The following is a 19,690-nucleotide window of genomic DNA, read 5'->3' as shown; positions in this document are numbered from 1 at the left end:
ACACATCTTATATTTTAAATGAACAAACATTACAAAAAACAAAACAAAACAAAGAAGACCAGGCTACAGGAATCAATTCACATTCATCAGGCTAATAACAGCTTTCTTTACAAAACAGAATACCAATTTTATGTATTCAGCTATGTTCAAGGTCTTATAGTAGTAGCTGAAATTATACAAAGAGGGTTAAAAATCAATCTTTGCTCACAAGGGAGATTAAATTATTGTTTGTGTGGTGCTTGTGGCACACGGAGCTGAGGGAATAGTTAGCAGCAGATAAAAATATTATATTTCTTTCATTAATAAGGGCTAACTAGATGTGTTCATATTTTATCAACATGTAATTTAATTTGATGTAGCATAACAGTTTCTATCCTCTGATTTGCAAAATGTTTCCATTCTTGGATGAAGATTTAGGAGATACTCCAATACACTTTATCAGCAGCACATTGCCAAAGCATCTCTTAGAGTAATAAAACTTGAAGAATGCATATCATTACCTATGCTATGTCAACTTGCTAACTTCAATGTCAGAAAAAGCTTGTCTTACATTTTAAAAGTAGAGTAATGGAATATTAATAATAGCAACTACACTTAATGGGCATTTACTTTGTGCGAGACATTTTACATTGATCATTTCACTGGATCATTCACAAAAAAGAATCACAGGTCTATAATCTCTTATCTAAAACTCTGGGGACCAAATGTATTTTGGAATGAGAATTTTTTGGAATTCAGGATGAAATTGGGATCTTTTGGAATATAGTACATAAACTGCATATATTTTGTAACATTCCAAATGAGTACAGGACAGTACTATGTAATGAAACACATTAATCTTACTATTTCTGAAAATAAATGTACAAAAATTCACACTAAGTGAAACAAAACCATAAATAATATTATAATTTATTTACAAAAATATATTAGTAAATTTATTGGTAAATAACATTTTTAAATAAATAAGTTTATTGGTAAATGAAATAGGAAGATAAATATAGACCACACATACCATAAGCTTTTAATGTGTTTTGTCAATTATGAAAAAGCTTCTTATTTCTAAGGAAATTTTAAGTAAAATTTAAAACTTATACTGATGAAAACTAACCCATAACACATATACATGCAATGAATGTTCATTACCTTTGATTGCCTGAGAATCTTGGAGAAGAGGTTGTTCCAGTATTACCACTGCCTATGAAACCAGGTTGGAGCTGGACATCTGATGAGCCAGAAACAGGATTGTCAAGAGATGAAGCGGCATTACCACAGAGAGCTTTATTAAAGACTTTTCCCAGTTTCACCTGCTTCCTTAACACAGGTTTCTCTTTAAGCAGTTTTTCTTTAACTGAGTAAATTGTCATCAGCTCTTGCTCACTGATAAATGTACATCGTTCAAGGCCAGCAATTAATCGGTCACACATTTTCACCATATGATCTATGGAGATTTTTTTCACCCAAATTCATAATGTCATCATCATTACTACTACCATCTTCATATTGATCTGCATTTAACACCATCTCAGCAATTTCCCCATCACTCTTAGGATGCACAATGAGTTCATCATTTTCAATGTTAACCATTTCTTCAATGTTAGCTTCTTCTAACTTATGTACACTTTTGACTGATAAACTTTTGGCATAGGTAATGAGTTATGCTACCATTGTTTTCTCATTAGAGTCATGAAATCTTTCAAAATCTTCATCAGCTAGGTCATTTTCAAACATAATTGTAGCCCAAAGTCTGTGCCAAGCATTTGTTAATGTTGACTTATCAACATTGTTCCAAGCATTAGCAACTGTGTACATGGCATCCTTAAGACTAAATTCTTTAAGGATGTCCTGGATTTTCAGGCCTCTGTTAACTGAAGCAAGGATGCTTTTAAAAAAAGTGTTTACACTTGCTCTTCACCGAGCGTAGAATTCCTTGGTCACAAGGCTGTATTACAGATGTCACACTGGGGGGAAAGTCAATGCCAAAAGCATTTTTCTTCACAAGATGTTCAGGAGGGGGAAGTGCAGACAGTTATCTAGAAAACAATAAAATTTTGCAATTGTCTTCCAGTCCAGTTTGCAATGAGCTCATGCTGCTGGCACAAAGTGCCTATCAAACCAGTTGGAAAAGATTTCCCATTACTGATGCTTTCTTGTATGCATAATAATGTACAGGTAAATTATGCACACCTTTTAAACACCTTGGATATAGGCTATTTCCAATCACTGCCAATTTTATCTTGTGTGTGCCTGCAGCATTAGCGCACTCAAGAACAGTTAACTTTTGCTTGGTATCTTTGACATCTGTTGTTGCTCTTTTGTTAGCCATTGTTAAAGTTTTTCTAGGAACATAGCACCAGTACAGAGCTGTTTCATCAGCACTGTAAATTTGTTCAGGGCTAAGATTTTCATCAGATATTACCTTAGCAAATTCATCAATGTAATTTTCAGTAGCTTCATCATCAGGAGAAGCTTTTCCACCACAGATTTTAAGATACTTGATTCCAAGACACTTTTTAAATTTCTGCAGTCAGCCTCCTGAATATTCACACTCTCCTTCAATGTTCAGTTCTTCATGGTATATTCTAGCTTGTTTCATGACCAACAAACCAGTCAGTGGTGTATCTTTACTTCTTTGTTGTCGAATCCATTCAATCAACACAGGGTCAAGATCTTCATTTTTGGCTCTGTGCAATGCTTTTCTCTTTTTCATTAGTTCCTGGTTATTGCTGTCACTATAAAATTTCAACAACTTGTCTGTTTCTTTAAGTCATATATCGTGGTGGTTCCCATACCATATTCTTCAGTAAGACACCTCACAAACATACCACCATCAAGTTTCAGCAATAACTCCACTTTCTGAGATATTGATAAAGACAGATGCTTCCTTTTCTTCTTCTCACTGTTACCCATAGGTGTATCTTTAGCTCTTTTCAACATTTTCCATAGAATTAATCCCCAAGTCAGAAAATGTCAGCAAATAGCAGAGGCATGTGTGACTTATGGATACAAGTGCTGAGACAATAGAGGCTTCATATTTGTTCACAGTAGGTTTTCTTCGGCATATAATCCTGGTGCCAAACTTACAAAAACACTTTCGGGTTTCACAGTGTTTTGTTTTTTGTCCTGTTTTGGAATTGCAGAGTAAAGACTGTAGACCTGCATTAAAAATATCATTTTAATGATGAAAAGACTGAGGCTCAGTTAGTATTTTGCTCAAGGTTATGCAGCTATTATTTGTCTTTTCTGCTTATATTTAGTCTCCTAACATTTGGTCACTTTAATAGACAGAAAAATGTTTGTTTTTTCTGGTATTGTCTGCCAAGATGATTTGAGCTGGAATATTTTTAGCACAGGAACCTGATACTCTTATTTGATTGACACAGTCAGTAGTTGAGCCCCAATGCTGAATAACATGGAGATGCTGTGGCAAGAGGTTATAGTTCCTAAATTTATAGTTATTGAATATAGATTTTTCTTTTTGTACCAAATGATCTGTTTGGTACTTACTGCCTGTTACTTACTGCTTCACAATGAGCAATCAGGAAAAATGAAAGAGCTCACTGCAAATGTCCCAAACACTCCCACAAGTTTTCCCTAAATATCCACTCATTTAAAAGGCTTTTTTGTTTGCTTGTTTCTAAACTGTTCTGAAAATTGTACATCCCAACTGTGACTCAGAATTGTTAATCAAGTTCAGAATTAAAACACATTTCAGACATTCTAATAAAATGTTTCTTTTAATTTAGAATTTAGAAAGAATTCATTAGCATTTTTCATGACTTTTAAGCTTCTGTGGTTTGAGCCTTATTTCATATACTCTTTTATAAGTTCCTATTGGAAGGCCAGCTTTTCTTCCTCATTCTCATCTTCCCCAGATTTGTTTAGATCTTCCTCAAATGTCTAATATGAACTGTTACAAACGCCTGAAGTTTACTGATTCACTCCTAAGTCTGTCTTTCTTTTTCTATTGGGCTTAACAGCAGTCCTTTTGGCTGGACTGTTATAAACAGTAAAGCACAGTTCTATAAGACAAAATTCTAAACCCCCCAACTGACTGAATGGATCCCTCTCTTGGCCAAGGGCATTCCAAAGTAAACCTGAAAAACTAGTTCAGGACATGATGGGAAGGGCGGTGGTTGGGCATATCTCATTTTACCCTCCTCCCTTTGGAATTCAGGCACAAGTGATCAGCATTAAAAATAAAACAGAGATCTTAAGACTGGCAAAACAGACACTTTGTAGCAATAAGATACCAAATTCTAACCTGACTCCTGCACAGCATCACATGACAGCAGGCCCTGAAAGAAACTGAAGTATTTTACCCCAAAATATATTTCTTTGATATATTTTGAAATGGCTCTGCAAAGCTGTCTCCTGTGGGGAAAAGGATTCTATAGATAATCCTTTTTCTTTTCCTTTTTTTTTTTTTTTGAGACGGAGTCTCGCTCTGTCGCCCAGGCTGGAGTGCAGCGGCACAATCGCGGCTCACTGCAAGCTCTGCCTCCCGGGTTCACGCCATTCTCCTGCCTCAGCCTCTCCAAGTAGCTGGGACTACAGGCGCCTGCCACCACGACCGGCTAATTTTTTTTTTTGTATTTTTAGTAGAGACGGGGTTTCAACGTGGTCTCCATCTCCTGACCTTGTGATCCGCCCGCCTCGGCCTCCCAAAGTGCTGGGATTACAAGCGTGAGCCACCTTGCCCGGCCAATCCTTTTTCTTTTCCAGATCTTTTCCTGATCCAGGAAAGACTAACTAAAGGTCTTACATAATACCTTTTCAGGTCTGATAAGAGACATTTGCCATCTATTCTCTCTGAAGCCTGCTACTTGGAGGCTTAATCTGCATAATAAGAACCTTGGTCTCCACAACCCCTTATTTTAACACAGACATTCCTTTCTGTTGATTCCAGGTCTTCAGATAATAACTTAACTCTTTCAACCTATTGCCAATTAGAAATCATTTGAATCCACCTATGACCTGGAAGTCTCCCTGCACTGCCCACCCCCTATTCGAGTTGTTCTGCCTTTTCAGACTAAACTAATGGACACCTTACATGTATTGATGTCTGCCTGTAACTTCTGCCCCTCAAGAATGTATAAAATCAAGTTGTAACCCAACCACTTTGGGCATATGTTCTCAGGGCCTCTTGAGACTGTGTCTCAGGCCTTGGTCACTCATATTTAGCTCATAATAAATCCCCTCAAATATTTTCCAGAATTTGACTCTTTTTCATTTACAGCTAGTATAATTCAGAAGTGTTTCAATTCTAGTAAATAATTGGGTATTATGTGGAATATCTGGGTGACAAAATTATCTGTACAACACCTGTGACACACAATTTACTCATATAAGAAACCTGCACATGTACCCCTTGAGCCTAAAATACAAGTTGGAAAGAAAAAAAATTCTAGTAAATATGAGAAATGTATAATATTGAGAATATATTATATATTATCATATTATATATTTTACATATAATATATATAATTTTACTCTATGAACTTCTATATTTCTTTTACTTTTAACTTTTTGACTGTAATAACACTTAGTTGCAAATACAAACACACTGTACAGCTGGGTAAAATATTTTCCTCCCTTATATCCTTATTATGTCCTTATTCTATGAACTTTTTTTATTTTAAATTTTTTTTTTTTTTTTACCTTTTTTTTTAAAAACTAAGATGTACACACATTGGTCTAGGGTTAGGATCATCAATATCACCGTCTTCCACATTCACATTTTGTTCTACTGGAATGTTTTCAGGGGCAATAACACACCTGAAACTATCTTCTCCTATGATAACAATGCCTTCTTCTGGAATAACTCCTAAAGGACCTGTTTGAGGCTGTTTTACAGCTAACCTTTTTTTTTTTTTTTTTTTTTCCAACTGCCTTTTTCCTGAGGCTAAAAAGCTAGTCAAGTTGACTCTGAAGAAAAATCACCATGACAGCTTACATTTGGAAAAACTTTGTACATACAAACTACAAACCAGAAAAATATGTCAGATTCTTTCACTAAGGAGGTAATGGGATCTCATAGCCTAATACACAGTAAATGATTAACAAAGAAATGCTTTTTTTTTTTTCTGACACACTAAATTTTCTTTCTTTCTTTCTTTTTTTTTTTGAGACAGGCTCTGGCTATGTTGCCCAGGGTGGAGTGCAATGGCATGATCTTGGCTCACTGCAACCTTCGCCTCCCAGGCTCATACCATCCTCCCACCTCAGCCTCCCAAGTAGCTGGGACTACAGGTGCACACCACTACACCTGGCTAACTTTTGTATTTTTGGTAGAGACATGGCTTCACCATGTTTTCCAGGCTGGCCTTGAACTCCTGGGCTCAAGCAATCTTACTACCTCAGCCTCCCAAAACACTGGGATTACAGGCATGAGCCACCAAGCCCAGCTAGGACACATTAAATTTTAAAAAATGTTTATTACAAATTCAAAAAGATCTTACAATAAAAAATCTCACCCTTTCACATCTCCAGGCCTGCTTTCCAGGGGCAACTATTCTTATAATTTTAGTATTTTTGGCAATTACTATACCAAATACTATAAATACTATATCTTTAAATGATATGCTCCTCCTAATATTATCTCTTCATGTATCAATTACAGCTATCTATTTACTTCCTACAAAGACAGACAAACACTTAGCTCTAGATAGTTACATATATTTTTTCCTGTACTGGTTACCTTTGTACACTGAAATGATATGCTTAAACTTCTATATCCTGTTGTCTCATTTCTTGATTTGCACTTTGTAAGATTTTGGTATTATAGACATAAGACTGAATCCTTCTTCTTTCTTATCTTCCTACACTCTTCCTTCCATACCTCTGCTGAGCAAAACCTAGGCCTTACAGAATATAATTCTAGCTCTTCTTTAGCATGTCATATAGGGCCCTTTATGATCTAGCCTCTGCCTACTTTTCTTATCTCCTGCCATTATCCACTTCAGCTAATGTTCACAGTCATGCTGAAGTAGGTATTTAGTTTTTGGAATCTTTTGTGAACTCTTGTTCTTTTTATCATTGTCTCACAGCTTTCCATGGGCTGGAATGGCCTCCTGCAATTCACTGGCAAATCCCAATCATTTTCTTCAGCCTACATGCTACATTAAGAAATCTTCCCTAGTAGACATCCCTTATTACATCAAAAAGTATTTATTGAGTACTTATTTTGTGCAAGGTACGGTTTTAGATGTTGGGGCTATAGAGGACCAAGATAGTAATGAGTTTGCATTCTAATGACTTAATAAACAGATTTAAAAAATATTACCACCATTATGAAACCTACTATGTGCCAGGATTATACTAAATAACTTACATATGCCATTTTAATCCTCACAACAATTCTATGAGCCCTATAGGTGGCTGAGCTTATACTCAATCTCAAGTCTGACTTCACAGCCATTACTTTTAAGCTATGCTCACTCTGCTCCCATTACTCCTTGTTCATTTCTATTACAGCATTTGTCATGTTTTGAAATACTTTGCATATGGATTTCCCCATATGAACCACAGGAGATAAAAAAATTATTTTCAGGATGGTGTAGAACCAGTGCCATTCTAGATGTATATGAAAGAAGTTAATATATTATATACAACGGGTGCCTAAAGGCATTAGGGGATTAATTGTCTCTTGAAATCCCAGGTTGAGAAGGGCTGCTTTAGATGAAGGCCTCTTAAGGGCCTCTCAAGGGTGGAGACATCTGTCACTTAGTGGGTGGCTGATAAATTTTTGTTGAACTTGTTATTTAAACCTTTGCAATTAATACGTACTCAAAAGTATTATTTTGGGGTTGAAAAGTGAGTTGCTTCAGTCTTGCTTCTAGAGATGGCTTTGCAGGAGGAGTTAAGCACTTAGCATTTTCTTAAGAGAATTCCAGGGGTGTTGTATCCAAACTTTGAGAGGCCAAAGAATGCACAGACTCTGAAGCCAGATCACCCAGATTCAAATTCCAGTCTCACTGTTTGTTATATAAATTGAAGCAAGTTATTATTTAACATATGCCAGATACTTTTATAAATACTTTACACTATTACCTGATTTAATCTTCAACACTTCTATTTAGTAGATACCTTTACTATTTCCTTACTAGCTCCATGCCTCAGTTTCCTCTTCTATTAATTGGATATAACAACAACAAATTGCCTTACAGAGTTACTGTTAGGATTAGATGAGTATAAAGTGCTAAGAATACTACCTGGCATAAAGAAAGTTAGCTATTACTAACAGTAGAGACTGTGGCCAGGGCAGAAAATCAGCTTGACGTAACTTACAAAATTTTTCATTTTACGTTAATATTCATTTCAAGGGCACAGACGGAATTCTTTGGAATGGGTACTAAATCTTAAGCACTTCCCAATCAAGCTGGCTCTGCATCTCCCTAAGGGAAAAACCCAGCAGCTGGTGCTGAAATGAAAAACGTCAGAAAAAATACCTCTAAAATCTGGACACTTTTCTGCAACTTCTCTGCCATCTTCCAAGTCTACATTATCATTATCTTTTCCTGGGATCTCTTGCAACAGCCTCCTAACTGGTTCAACAGCATCCTCCTTGGCTGCCTCTAGTTTCTCCAGGAGATTAACCTTTTCAAAAGATAGATGCACATTGGATTGTACCATGCCCATGCTTAAAACCGGTTATCCAGTAAGCATTTCATAATACTCAAGTCAGTAACTTGTCTAAGGCTTACAGGGTCTGGCCTTGGCCCATGCCTACAGATTCACTCCCCTGACTCCTCCCCATGGTCTCTACCCAGCCACATCAGCTTTCATTTATTGTTCAACAAATACTGATTTGCTTGTCTTGTGTTACAGAGTCACTGAGGATACATTAGCGACCAAACAAAATACAGTTATTCTACTCACAGAACTTACATTTTATAGGGTAGGGGAACAACAACAATTACTAGTTGTAAAAAGTATAAAAAGGAAATTGAATCTGCAAATAAAAAAAGAGTGCTCACTTGAGATACAGTAGTCAGGAAAGTCTTCTTTAAGAAGGTACTATTTTAGACGTAATCTAAATGATGAAGGGAAGTGCCACGTGTTGAATAGGGAAGAGAGAATTCAGGTACAGGGAACAACCCATGCAAAGGTTCATACATGCTGGAAAGAAGCTGGTGTTTGAGGTATCCAGAGCAGATCAACTTACTGTACAGTTAGTAGGGAGTGAGGTCGGCCGACACTTGATTGTGGGGGACCTGGGAGGCCATGGTAATGATCAGAATTCTATTCCTTTTTCCCCCTCCTCTTATTTTAGAAAATCTGTTATTTTAGGAAGTTGCAAGACTGGTACGATGTACACCATTATACCCTTCACCTAGATTCATCAATTACTAATATTTTGTCACATTTGCTTTCTCTATTTTATTTTTTTGCCATCTCTTTTGAAGGTAAGCTGCAAACACTGTGACACTTTGCTGCTATTACTTTAGCAAGCGCCTTCCAAAAACAAAGGCATTCTTTCACTTAACCACAAATTAATTCTCACATGCAATCAATTTAAAACTGATTCAGTATCATCTAATATGTAGTTCATATTTAAATTTCCCCAGTTGTCCACAAATGTCTTTCGAAGTTTTTTTTTTTTTTTAATCTATGAACCAACCAAGATTCACAAATTTCATTTGGTTTCTTTTGACTCTCGACTAAAGCAATTCTCCACTTCGTTTTTTTCTTTTTCCTGTCATGACACTGACACTTTTGAAGAGCCTAGGCCTGTTGTCTTGTAGAATGTTCTACATTCTGTTTTTTTCTGATTGTTTCCTCATGATTAATGTCAAACATTTCTAGCACAAATAGTATCAGGTGATACTAGCGATGCTAAGTATCTTCACTTGGTTAAGGTATGTCTAATAAATCTCTTCAGTGTAAAATTCTATTTTCCCTTTATAATAAGAAATGATCTGTAGAGTGATTCTTTGAGATACTAACATCCTCTTCCCCGACAACCTTTCAGTTAATTGTTTTAGCATCTTGCATTCATTAGTTTTAGCTTTCATAAGCTTACCTATATCAATTTTTGGACTGACAGTTGCACAATGGGGATGCAGCGAGGGAAGTGACCCTCCGGATCCCGGGATGCCGAGCCTTTTTCGGCCCCGTAGGGACAGGACTGGGAAGTGGCTAGCCCGCCATTCCTCGGCCCGTCCTTAGGGGAGTCGCAGGACTAAGTGCAGTGGCAGTGGCCTCACCTCGGGCCTTCGCTACATCTTTATTGCGTCGAGGACAGAATCGGAGATCGTTGTCCCAGTCAACAGCGTGGTACTTATGACAACCGCGAAAAAGGGCACTATTAATGCCCAGCTAGCCGAGCTGTGAGGCAAACCAGACCGTCGGCACCCGGGCGGCCCACGCCTGCTTCCGCCCATTGGCTGACCGCGTTTCAAGACCCGCCCCCATATTGGAGAGCTTCTTCCGGGAGCCACTGGAAAGCCCTCAGCGCGAGCCGCCTACGCTCCCTGGCGGAGCTCCGGACGCCCCACCCACTCCCAGCGTTCAGTGCGGTGCCCTGGCCGCCATTGTTTGAATTTGAAAACGGTAGCGTTGCAGTGCTGCTCGCGGGTCCTGCTAGTCAGGCGAGGTTTGCAGGTGAGGAGGTGACCCGGGGGAAGGTGTGGGGAAGGAGGTGGGTGACTGCGCATGTATGGGGCCTAAGGTGGGGAAACGGCTTTGGCAATGTGGACTTGTTCCGACAGGGCTTGTACCCCCGTGGAGGTTACTGTCAGGAACTGGGTTGCGGAGCGATGCGAACACTGGGTACGCAGCGAGGATTGAGTCATACTAATTCGGTTAGGGTTTAAATCGCGCCTCCACTGCTTATTAGCTGAGTGACGCAAGACAATTCATTTAATCTCTCTCTTTACCTTAGTTTTCTTATCAGTTAAAAGGCTGCAATAAAGTGTCCATTTCTTTCGGCCTTTGTGAAGATTAAATGGTAATGTGTAAAGTTGTTAGTGCTGGCACACAGTAGGTACTAAATGTTTGCAGTTATTAATATTATTATTGTTGTTGCTTCTGTTGTTGAGGAACAGGCCTGTTTTGCCACACCTAGTTTTCTGAAACTCTGAGATGAGCAGTTTGCTCGGCTGGTAGGTAACACGGCCTTTTTTCGGGGGGAGCCCTGTGGTGGCCTCTGTGCACTTATTTCCAGACTACTCCTACTGGTGCTTGGGGCTTGCCCCTCTAGGGTTTTGTAGTGCCAGGCTGAAGAGTTTGTGGCATAGTGACTGCTGTCATTCCCCAGTTTAGAAGGCTTTCTCCATCTCGATTCGCTCCCTGGTTCAGTGATGCCTGTCTGGCACAGTTCTCTAATATTTCTTGCTAAAGTACTAGTTTACAGAAGTTCATGCCTTATGGGTTAGGTAGTGTAACAGTGTATTTATTTTATTACATGTCCAAGACTCCAGATTTTAAATTGTAAAAATAACATAAAATACTCAAGACTTTTTTTTGAGTCTGTGTGTTGTAGACCACATTCAGAAACCTCATTCAGTAACAGATTCTACTATTTTTCACCAAAGTCTCCAATTGTAGGTTCTTATTGGAGAGAAGATAAAGATGCAGTTTTCCAGTCAGAGCAGCCTTTTGAAATGAAAAATGAGAATGAGGTCTTGAAGCCTGCCGTCACGAAAGATAATATTACAGACTAGGACCGATTTTTTTTTTTTGGGGGGGGAGTATTTTCTTTATAACCATTATTTTAAGTCATTAGTCAGGTAGTCTTTATCCCTACATAAGTCGCTGAATTTGTTATAGGGGATACAGAGTGGTATAAGACCGCTGAATTTGTTATAGGGGATACAGAGTGGTATAAGACAGGGTTCTTGCCATCAAGAAGTTTCCAGTTTAGTTGGGAAGGCCATGTATAAGTAGAAGTCATCTAAAATTGCAAGAAGTTACAGTACGTCTCAACACTTTTAGAAATGCTAGGAAGTAGTTTGTTCATTGAAAAATGAACATATGAACAAATACTTTATTATAACTGCTTTTAGTACATAGGAATGTTCTTTTTAATTCAGCAATTTAAAAGATTTATCAACACTTTTCTTTAAACCAAAAATTATTATTTGAAGCCACAGGTGTTTTTTAGTTTTCTGGGCATTTCCATGAACTCTGTTATGAAATGTCAAGCCGGTACTTTAACGTTTTGCAGATGCTCCCCCCTCTGCACCCCCTTCCCCATGATCTAGATGAGCGCTTTCCTTAGTCCTTTTGCAATTTAGGGGAAAAAAGTCAACTATGTTCTTGTGATACGTTTAGGAATTTCAGCCTGATCAAGGAAAAAGATTGACAACAAGGTGGCAGGAATAAACAAGGACTTAGACAGGATTGTAGGCAAAGGAAATCCCTCTCAGTATGGGACCTTTTCTAGACCAGGGTGAGGGGCCGCCATCCAGAGGGGAAAGAGGGCAAGGGGGATGGGGAGTAGGGGAGGAAAGAATCATAGAGGGGCTTACATGCCTAAATGATGTTGCACAGTGGAGAGTCTCTGGATCATAGAACTCTCAAGGGCAGCAGTGGCTTGGGGGTCTTGATAATCCCAGGTTTTATGTGTCTGGCAAATGTTGGGTGCAGTTTCATGGGGCATTCAAACCTGGCAGGCTCTAAATCGCTAAAAATATGCTTATTTTGGGCCGTATTGAAAGTAAATGGATGCTTCAGAATTTGAGTTTGGAGCCCCAGCAGGCTTTTCCTTTTTTTTTTTTTTTTTTTTTTTTTTTTTGACGCAGTCTTGCTCTGTGTTCAGGCTGGAGTGCAGTGGCGCGATCTCGGCTCACTGCAACCTCTGCCTCCTGGGTCCAAGCGATTCTCCTACCTCAGCCTCCTTAGTAGCTGGGACTACAGGTGCACGCCACCACACCCGGCTAATTTGTGTATTTTTAGTAGAGACGGGGTTTTACCGTGTTGGCCAGGATGGTCTCGATCTCCTGACCTCGTGATCCACCCACCTTGGCCTTCCAAAGTGCCGGGATTACAGGCGTGAGCCACTGCGCCCGGCTGTAGGCTTTTTAATTTTTATTTTAAACATTTATGGTCCTTGATCCAGTGGGCTTTTGAGCTAAGATCCCTACCAGCTGTGAAGAAGTTTACAATTTAGGGCTATTATGCAAGGGCCATCTTTGGTTCATTTTATATAATACCTGTGGGTGATGGTCGTTACTACTTTCTTGAGCTAGGAACCTTAGTTTGGGAGTCACTGATCTAGATATTTTTTAATCTTGTCAAAAAAACAGCACAGAGTCCTCCCCCTGTCTCTGGTATTGTACATCTAGTAGATTCTCAGTAAATATTAGAATGTTAGTATTTTTTAGTTAAGGTTATCCTTAAGTTTATCTTTTAGTTTAGTGATTTGATGTTTAATTCAATTGTAATAGTTTACTGATGCATTATTCCTATTTAACTTAAAACCTGTGATGTGTCAGGTACTGTTTTGAATGTGTTTACATATATTATTTTACTTTTTACTTGAATTTGAAATTGAAAGTAATTTTTCAGATAACTGAGTTTTTTTTTTTTTTTTTTTTTTTTTTTTTTTGATGGAGTCTCGCTCTGTCGCCCAGGCTTGAGTGCAGTGGCGCGATCTCGATTCACTGCAACCTCTGCCTCCCTGGTTCAAGCAATTCTCTGCTTCAGCCTCCCGAGTAGCTGGGATTACAGGTGCCTGGCACCACACCCGGCTAATTTTTTTGTATTTTTAGTAGAGACAGGGTTTCACCATCTTGGCCAGGCTGGTCTTGAACTCCTGGCCTCGTGATCGACCCGCCTTGGCCTCCCAAAGTGCTGGGATTACAGGCGTGAGCCACTGCACCAGGCCCAGATAACTGAGTTTTAACTTTTAAATGCTAAAAGAAAGTCTGTAAGTAACATTCTACAGGAGTCACTAAGTAGATGACACAAGGTTATAATTTACTCTGTGATCTCCTTACTATTTGAGTTTTGAGAGGATTTCAGGGAGAGAATAAACATTTTATACCATCTTTACAGATTACCTGTACTCATGAAACCTCTTTGAATGGATATTATATGAAAATAGTAGGCTGTGTTCAGTATTATTAGATTCAGAGTCTGTAAATATAATTTGATTTTTAGTCTTTCCTGTTGGGCATTGTGTTATAAATGAAGCAATGTAATGCTTTTCTTTTCTAAAATCTAGTTATTTGGAGGGAAGTAGTGGGCTAGACTTTTGAAAATGTGGGTGGCTTACATGCTGACTTATGAAGGTTGTTAAAGAAGTTGCCGTTATTCTTGCAGAATGGAATCGAATTTTAATCAAGAGGGAGTACCTCGACCATCTTATGTTTTTAGTGCTGACCCAATTGCAAGGCCTTCAGAAATAAATTTCGATGGCATTAAGCTTGATCTGTCTCATGAATTTTCCCTAGTTGCTCCAAACACTGAGGTAAGTACAAGAAAAGTATTGCGTTGATTATCATGCCTCCTTCTAACGCAAGGGTTGGCAAACAATGGCCTGTTTTTGTATTACCTGTTTTTGTACTTAGATACAAGCTAAGAATTGTTTTTATATTTTTAAATAGTGGAAGAAAAATCAAAATAGGAATAATGTCACATAACAAAAATTATGTGAATTTCAAACATCACTGTCGATAAATAAAGTTTTATTGCATCACAATTGTACTTATTGGTTTATTTATTTACTACATCCGTTGTGGCGCTATAATGGCAGAGTTGAGTAGTTGTGACGAGACTATAGGATCTCTAGAACCTAAAATATTAGCTATCTAGCTCTTTACAGAGAAAATTATTGACTCCTGGATTGGCATGATGTTTTTGAGATTTGTCATGTGTCATACATCAGTAGTTTTTCCCTTTTTATTGCTAAGTAGTTGTCTGTTGTGCAGATATGCCACATTTCCATTTGTCATTTGTTGGACATTTAGGTAGTTTACAGTTTGAGGCCATTATAAATAATGCCGCTCTGAACATTCGTGTGCAAGCCTTTTTGTGGACTTGTGTTTTCATTTTTCTTTGGTAAATACCTAGGAATACAAACTATGTTAAGTTTAACTTTATAAGTAACTACTAAACTTTTTCAAAGTGGCTGTTCCAGCAACGGCAATGTATGTAGGTTCCAGTGCTTCTACCTCTTTGCCAACACTTGATAATGTAAATCTTTATTTCTAGTGGATGTGTAATGGTATCCTGTTGTGGTTTTAGTTTGCCCTTTCTAATTAGCACTCTTTCAAGTATTCTTGGCCATTTTTCTACTTTCTTTGTAAAGTGTCTCTCCAGATCTTTTTCCCATTTAAATTAGGTTGTTTCAGTAGTGTTTTGTGAGAAATCTTTATGTATACAAATCCTTTATCAGATTAATAGTGTCTTGATGATCAGACATTTTAAAATTTAAAGACATTCAATTTAACATTTTCTTTTCTTTTTTGTTGAATTTTTTTTTGTGTGTGTGTTCTCTTTAAGAAACTTTCGTCTTCCCCAAAGTTTTTGTGTTAACTTTTTCTAGAAATTTTAGTTTTCACTTGAGTAGTTATATCTGTGGTCCATTTTGAACAGTTTTTGTGTGCAGTTGATATAGGGACCCAGGTTAACTTTTTTCTTTTCCTTTTTAACTTCCATACATTTTTTTTTAACTACATAAACAGTTATTTCAGCATTATTTATTGAAAAGATGTTCCTTTCGCCATTGTTTTGGTGCTTTACAAATGGCTGTGTATATGTGGATCTATTTCTGGATTTTATTCTCTTCCTTTGACCTATTTGTCCTTATTCCAACACAATACTGTCTATTTCTGTAGCTTTATAATGATTCTTGAAATTAGGTAGTGTGAATTCTCCAATTTTGCTTTTCTTTTCTAGGAAAATTTTGGCTTTCCTAGGTCCTTTGCGTACTCATAAATTTTAGAATCAGCTTGCCAGTTTCTACAAGACAGCATCTTGGGATTTTTGACTGGGATTACATTAAATCTGTGGATCAATTTGGAGAGAATTGACATCTTGACAATATTGAGTCTTAATCCATGAACATGGTATTCTTCATTTTATTTAGGTCTTTAATGTCTCAGCAGTATTTTATACTTGTCAATGTAGAGGCCTTTCATGTCTTGTCAAATATATTTATAAACATTTTATGTTATTTGATGCTATTGTAAATAATATTTTTAGTTGCTTTAGGCATAATGAAACACTGCATATATTTCAAATATGCAGTTTGATAACTTTTGACATGTGCATACACTTATGTAACTCACTACAGTCAAGACAGTGAGTATATCCATTACCCTCAAGTTTCCTTGAGGCTCCTTGTAAGTCCTCCCTCCCATCACACCTCCAAGTAACCTCTGATTAGCATTCTCTTAGTATACATTAATTTTTTGTAGATTTGTTGGATTTTGTATGCGTATGTTCATGTTGTTTCTAAATAAAGAAAATTTTATTTCTTCCTTCCCAATTTGGATGACTTTTGTCTTTTCATTTCCTTTTTTTTCCTTCCATGTTGCTTTTCCTTTAGTTTCCCCTCCTCTCCCCTCCCCTTCTTTCTTTCCCTTCTTCCCTTCCTTTTTACTGTTCTTTTTCCTTTCCTTTTCTCTTCCCTTTTTCTTTCCCTTACCCCTCCCCTTTTCTTCCCCCATCCCCTTTCCCCCTTCACACTCAGTTACACCAGCTAGAACCTTTAATACAATGTTACTAGAAGTGAGGAAGCAGAAATCCTCTTCTTATTACTCATTTTGCTGCTCATCTTAGGCTGAGTCTTTCCTGTTAAGTGTTGTTAGCTATAGATTTTTTGTAAGTGCCCTTTATCAGGATGAGGAAGTTTGCATTTATTACAGTTTGCTGAGAATTTTTCTTACAAATGGACGCTGGATTTTGTCAAATGCTGTTTTCCCATCTGTAGAGATAAAAGTTTCTCTTCATTCTTTTAATATGGTTAATTGCCTGGATTGATTTTTGAATGCTAAACTGACTTTATATTCCTAGAATAAACCATTCTTGGTCAGATGTATTATCCTGTTTTATATATTGGCTAGTATTTTGTGTGGGAAATTTTGTGTATATCTTAATGTGGTATTTTGTTTTCTAATTTTTTCCTGAGGATATCGTTGTCAGTTGTGTTATTCAGGTTATGTCAAACTCAAAATTAGTTAAGGTATTTTCTCTTCCTATATTTTCTTAAAGAGTTTATGTACAATTTGTATTTTTTTTTTTTTTTTGAGACGGAGTTTTGCTCTTGTTGCCCAGGCTGGAGTGCAATGGCGCCATCTCGGCTCACCGCAATCTCTGCCTCCCAGGTTCAAGCGATTCTCCTGCCTCAGCCTCCCAAGTAGCTGGGATTACAGGCATGTACCACCATGCCTGGCTCATTTTGTATTTTTAGTTGAGATGGGGTTTCTCCATGTTGGTCAGGCTGGTCTCAAACTCCTGACCTCAGGTGATCCACCCACCTCGGCCTCCCAAAGTGTTGGGATTACAGGCGTGAGCCACTGCTCCTGGCCTGATTCTTTTCTTAAATGTTTCATAGAATTTACCGTTAAACTACTAAGGCCTGAATTTTTTGTGTGTGTGGCATTATTTTGTTTGAAAATGGATTCAGTTTGCTTAATAGAAATTGGGTTATTCAGATTTTCTAGTTATGTCTGTTTTGGTTAAGCTGCATTTATCAAGTAGTTGTTTCCTTTTTACATTTTAAAAAATGTTAAAACATTTCTTTAAAATTATATTTTCTATGCACATTTCTTCCTCAGAAAAAGTAACAAGGAGAATGGTACATAGTAAGAAAATTCTGAATGCCTCATGGAATTGAGCATTTGAATAATAGAATATTCTGGTTACTTTTGATTTATTCTAGAGTTATATTTTCCAATGACTTAGGGCCTCATTATATTAGGCTTTTGTGGAGTAAAGGCTTTTTATAAACTTCACGTATAAATACAGGAGATGGAGGAAATTGGATCTTTTTTGGTGTATTTTGTTTTTATTTAAATAGACTTATTGAGTTTTTCTAACATGATTAAAAGCAGGATAGTGACTGCTTAGAAATTCTTTATCATCTCAGATTATTATGTAAAAAGTAGCCATGTTAAGGAAAGATGGTCTCTGAAAAGCCGTATCTTTCAAAAACACAATGTTGTTCTCCTTTATTTTTTAAGGCAAACAGTTTCGAATCTAAAGATTATCTCCAGGTTTGTCTTCGAATAAGACCATTTACACAGTCAGAAAAAGAACATGAGTCTGAGGTTTGTGTTGAATTTAATAGAATTTTAATATTTTACTTTAAATTGGCAAAATACTAGTTTTTATTTATTGGGGGTATGTATTCTAGGGCTGTGTGCATATTCTGGATTCACAGACTGTTGTGCTGAAAGAGCCTCAGTGCATCCTTGGTCGGTTAAGTGAGAAAAGCTCGGGGCAGATGGCACAGAAATTCAGTTTTTCCAAGGTAAAACTGAAGTGTTTTTGTTTTTTGTTTTAAAGATAAAGAGACTTGGCTTAGGCTAAATTGCTATATAATTGTATATAATGAACTATACATTTTATGCTTATGCAACTTAGATTTTAAGGATAAGACTCAAATCTCAGGTCTGGAAATATATAATTGGCTGTGAAGAGATCACTGTAGTGTTCTTAAAATTATTATTAATATATTTTTAAGAAATATTCTTTTCAAAACTTAGGTGAATACTGGATTCCCTGGTACAGATTTCTATCTTGAAAACTTTCTGGTAGTAAAACTATCAAGTGTATTTGTGGGAGTGGGGATAATTTAAATTTTTAAACAGTAGTGTTGGGATGGAACACACTATTAAGATTAACTTGAATTTTCTAAAGAGTTTTTAAAAAATGTTTGCTTAGGTTTTTGGCCCAGCAACTACACAGAAGGAATTCTTTCAGGGTTGCATTATGCAACCAGTAAAAGACCTCTTGAAAGGACAAAGTCGTCTGATTTTTACTTACGGGCTAACCAATTCAGGAAAAACATATACATTTCAAGGTAAATACTGTTTTATTTTGATTGGAAAGGATAAGGAAGCAATAGTAATCACTCAGTATTTTTATAATACATACATGTAGTTATGTTGCTATTACCTAGTATGTGTTTGCTCTATTTTTAATAGTACTAGTATATTATTATGTATTGCTGTTTTTTTTGTTTGTTTTTTTGGGGACAGAGTCTCACTGTGTTGCCCATGCTGGAGTGCAGTGGTGTGATCTTGGCTCACTGCAACCTCTGCCTCCTGGGTTCAAACGACTCTCCTGCCTGAGCTACTCAGCTTCCCAAGTAGCTGGGACTACAGGCGTGTGCCACCATGCCAAGCTAAGTTTTATATTTTTGTAGAAATGGGGGTTCACCATTTTGGCCAGGCTAGTCTCGAACTCCTGACCTCAGGTGATGTGCCCACCTTGGCCTTCCAAAGTGCTTGGATTATAGGCAAGAGCCACCACGCCTGGCCTTGCTATTGGCTTTTAATTCAAATTTATTTAATTCATTTGTAAAAATACTTTACCCATTGATAGAGATTTAGATGATGATTAAAATCCAGAAAAAGTATTGATGTGATACAGAGAATTAAGCATAAATGACCAGGAAGAAATTTTATATTTCATTTTACTTTTATAGTTTGTGATTATGGGTGATTACAAATCTTAATATGGTTCCATTATCTGAATGTAAAGTTTCACGTTTACATCAGAATAATAGTCAATAAAA

The 19,690-nt window shown here is 37.2% G+C and overlaps 2 protein-coding genes across 4 annotated transcripts in view; one reads left to right on the top strand and one right to left on the bottom strand.

Moving 5' to 3' along the window:
• The window catches only part of PANK1 (pantothenate kinase 1), a 122,220-nt gene extending 111,876 nt beyond the window's left edge, over nucleotides 1–10,344 (bottom strand). Inside the window, exons 1-2 of one of the 2 annotated variants that reach the window (XM_030809284.1) lie at nucleotides 10,022–10,344; nucleotides 1,144–3,153 (exon numbers count right to left, since the gene is read on the bottom strand). The gene's annotated coding sequence lies outside the window, so the exon portion shown is untranslated. Of the gene's footprint in view, nucleotides 1–1,143; nucleotides 4,223–10,021 lie in introns of those variants that run through there. The other variant, XM_030809285.1, reaches the window with a different exon arrangement.
• A 167-nt stretch (nucleotides 10,345–10,511) lies between these two features.
• Nucleotides 10,512–19,690, top strand: part of KIF20B (kinesin family member 20B) — a 69,648-nt gene continuing 60,469 nt past the window's right edge. For both annotated transcript variants that reach the window (XM_003255206.3, XM_003255207.3), the window contains exons 1-5: nucleotides 10,512–10,602; nucleotides 14,266–14,413; nucleotides 18,132–18,218; nucleotides 18,305–18,421; nucleotides 18,835–18,973. In XM_003255206.3, coding sequence (XP_003255254.2) covers nucleotides 14,267–14,413; nucleotides 18,132–18,218; nucleotides 18,305–18,421; nucleotides 18,835–18,973 — 490 coding nt within the window. In that variant the 5' untranslated portion in view covers nucleotides 10,512–10,602; nucleotide 14,266. The remainder of the gene's footprint in view (nucleotides 10,603–14,265; nucleotides 14,414–18,131; nucleotides 18,219–18,304; nucleotides 18,422–18,834; nucleotides 18,974–19,690) is intronic.

Source organism: Nomascus leucogenys, chromosome 3, assembly GCF_006542625.1.
Source record: "Nomascus leucogenys isolate Asia chromosome 3, Asia_NLE_v1, whole genome shotgun sequence".
In the NCBI taxonomy this organism is placed as follows: domain Eukaryota; kingdom Metazoa; phylum Chordata; class Mammalia; order Primates; family Hylobatidae; genus Nomascus; species Nomascus leucogenys.
The sequence above is the reverse complement of the archived record's forward strand: the minus strand, read 5'-3'. Positions and strand labels throughout refer to the sequence as shown.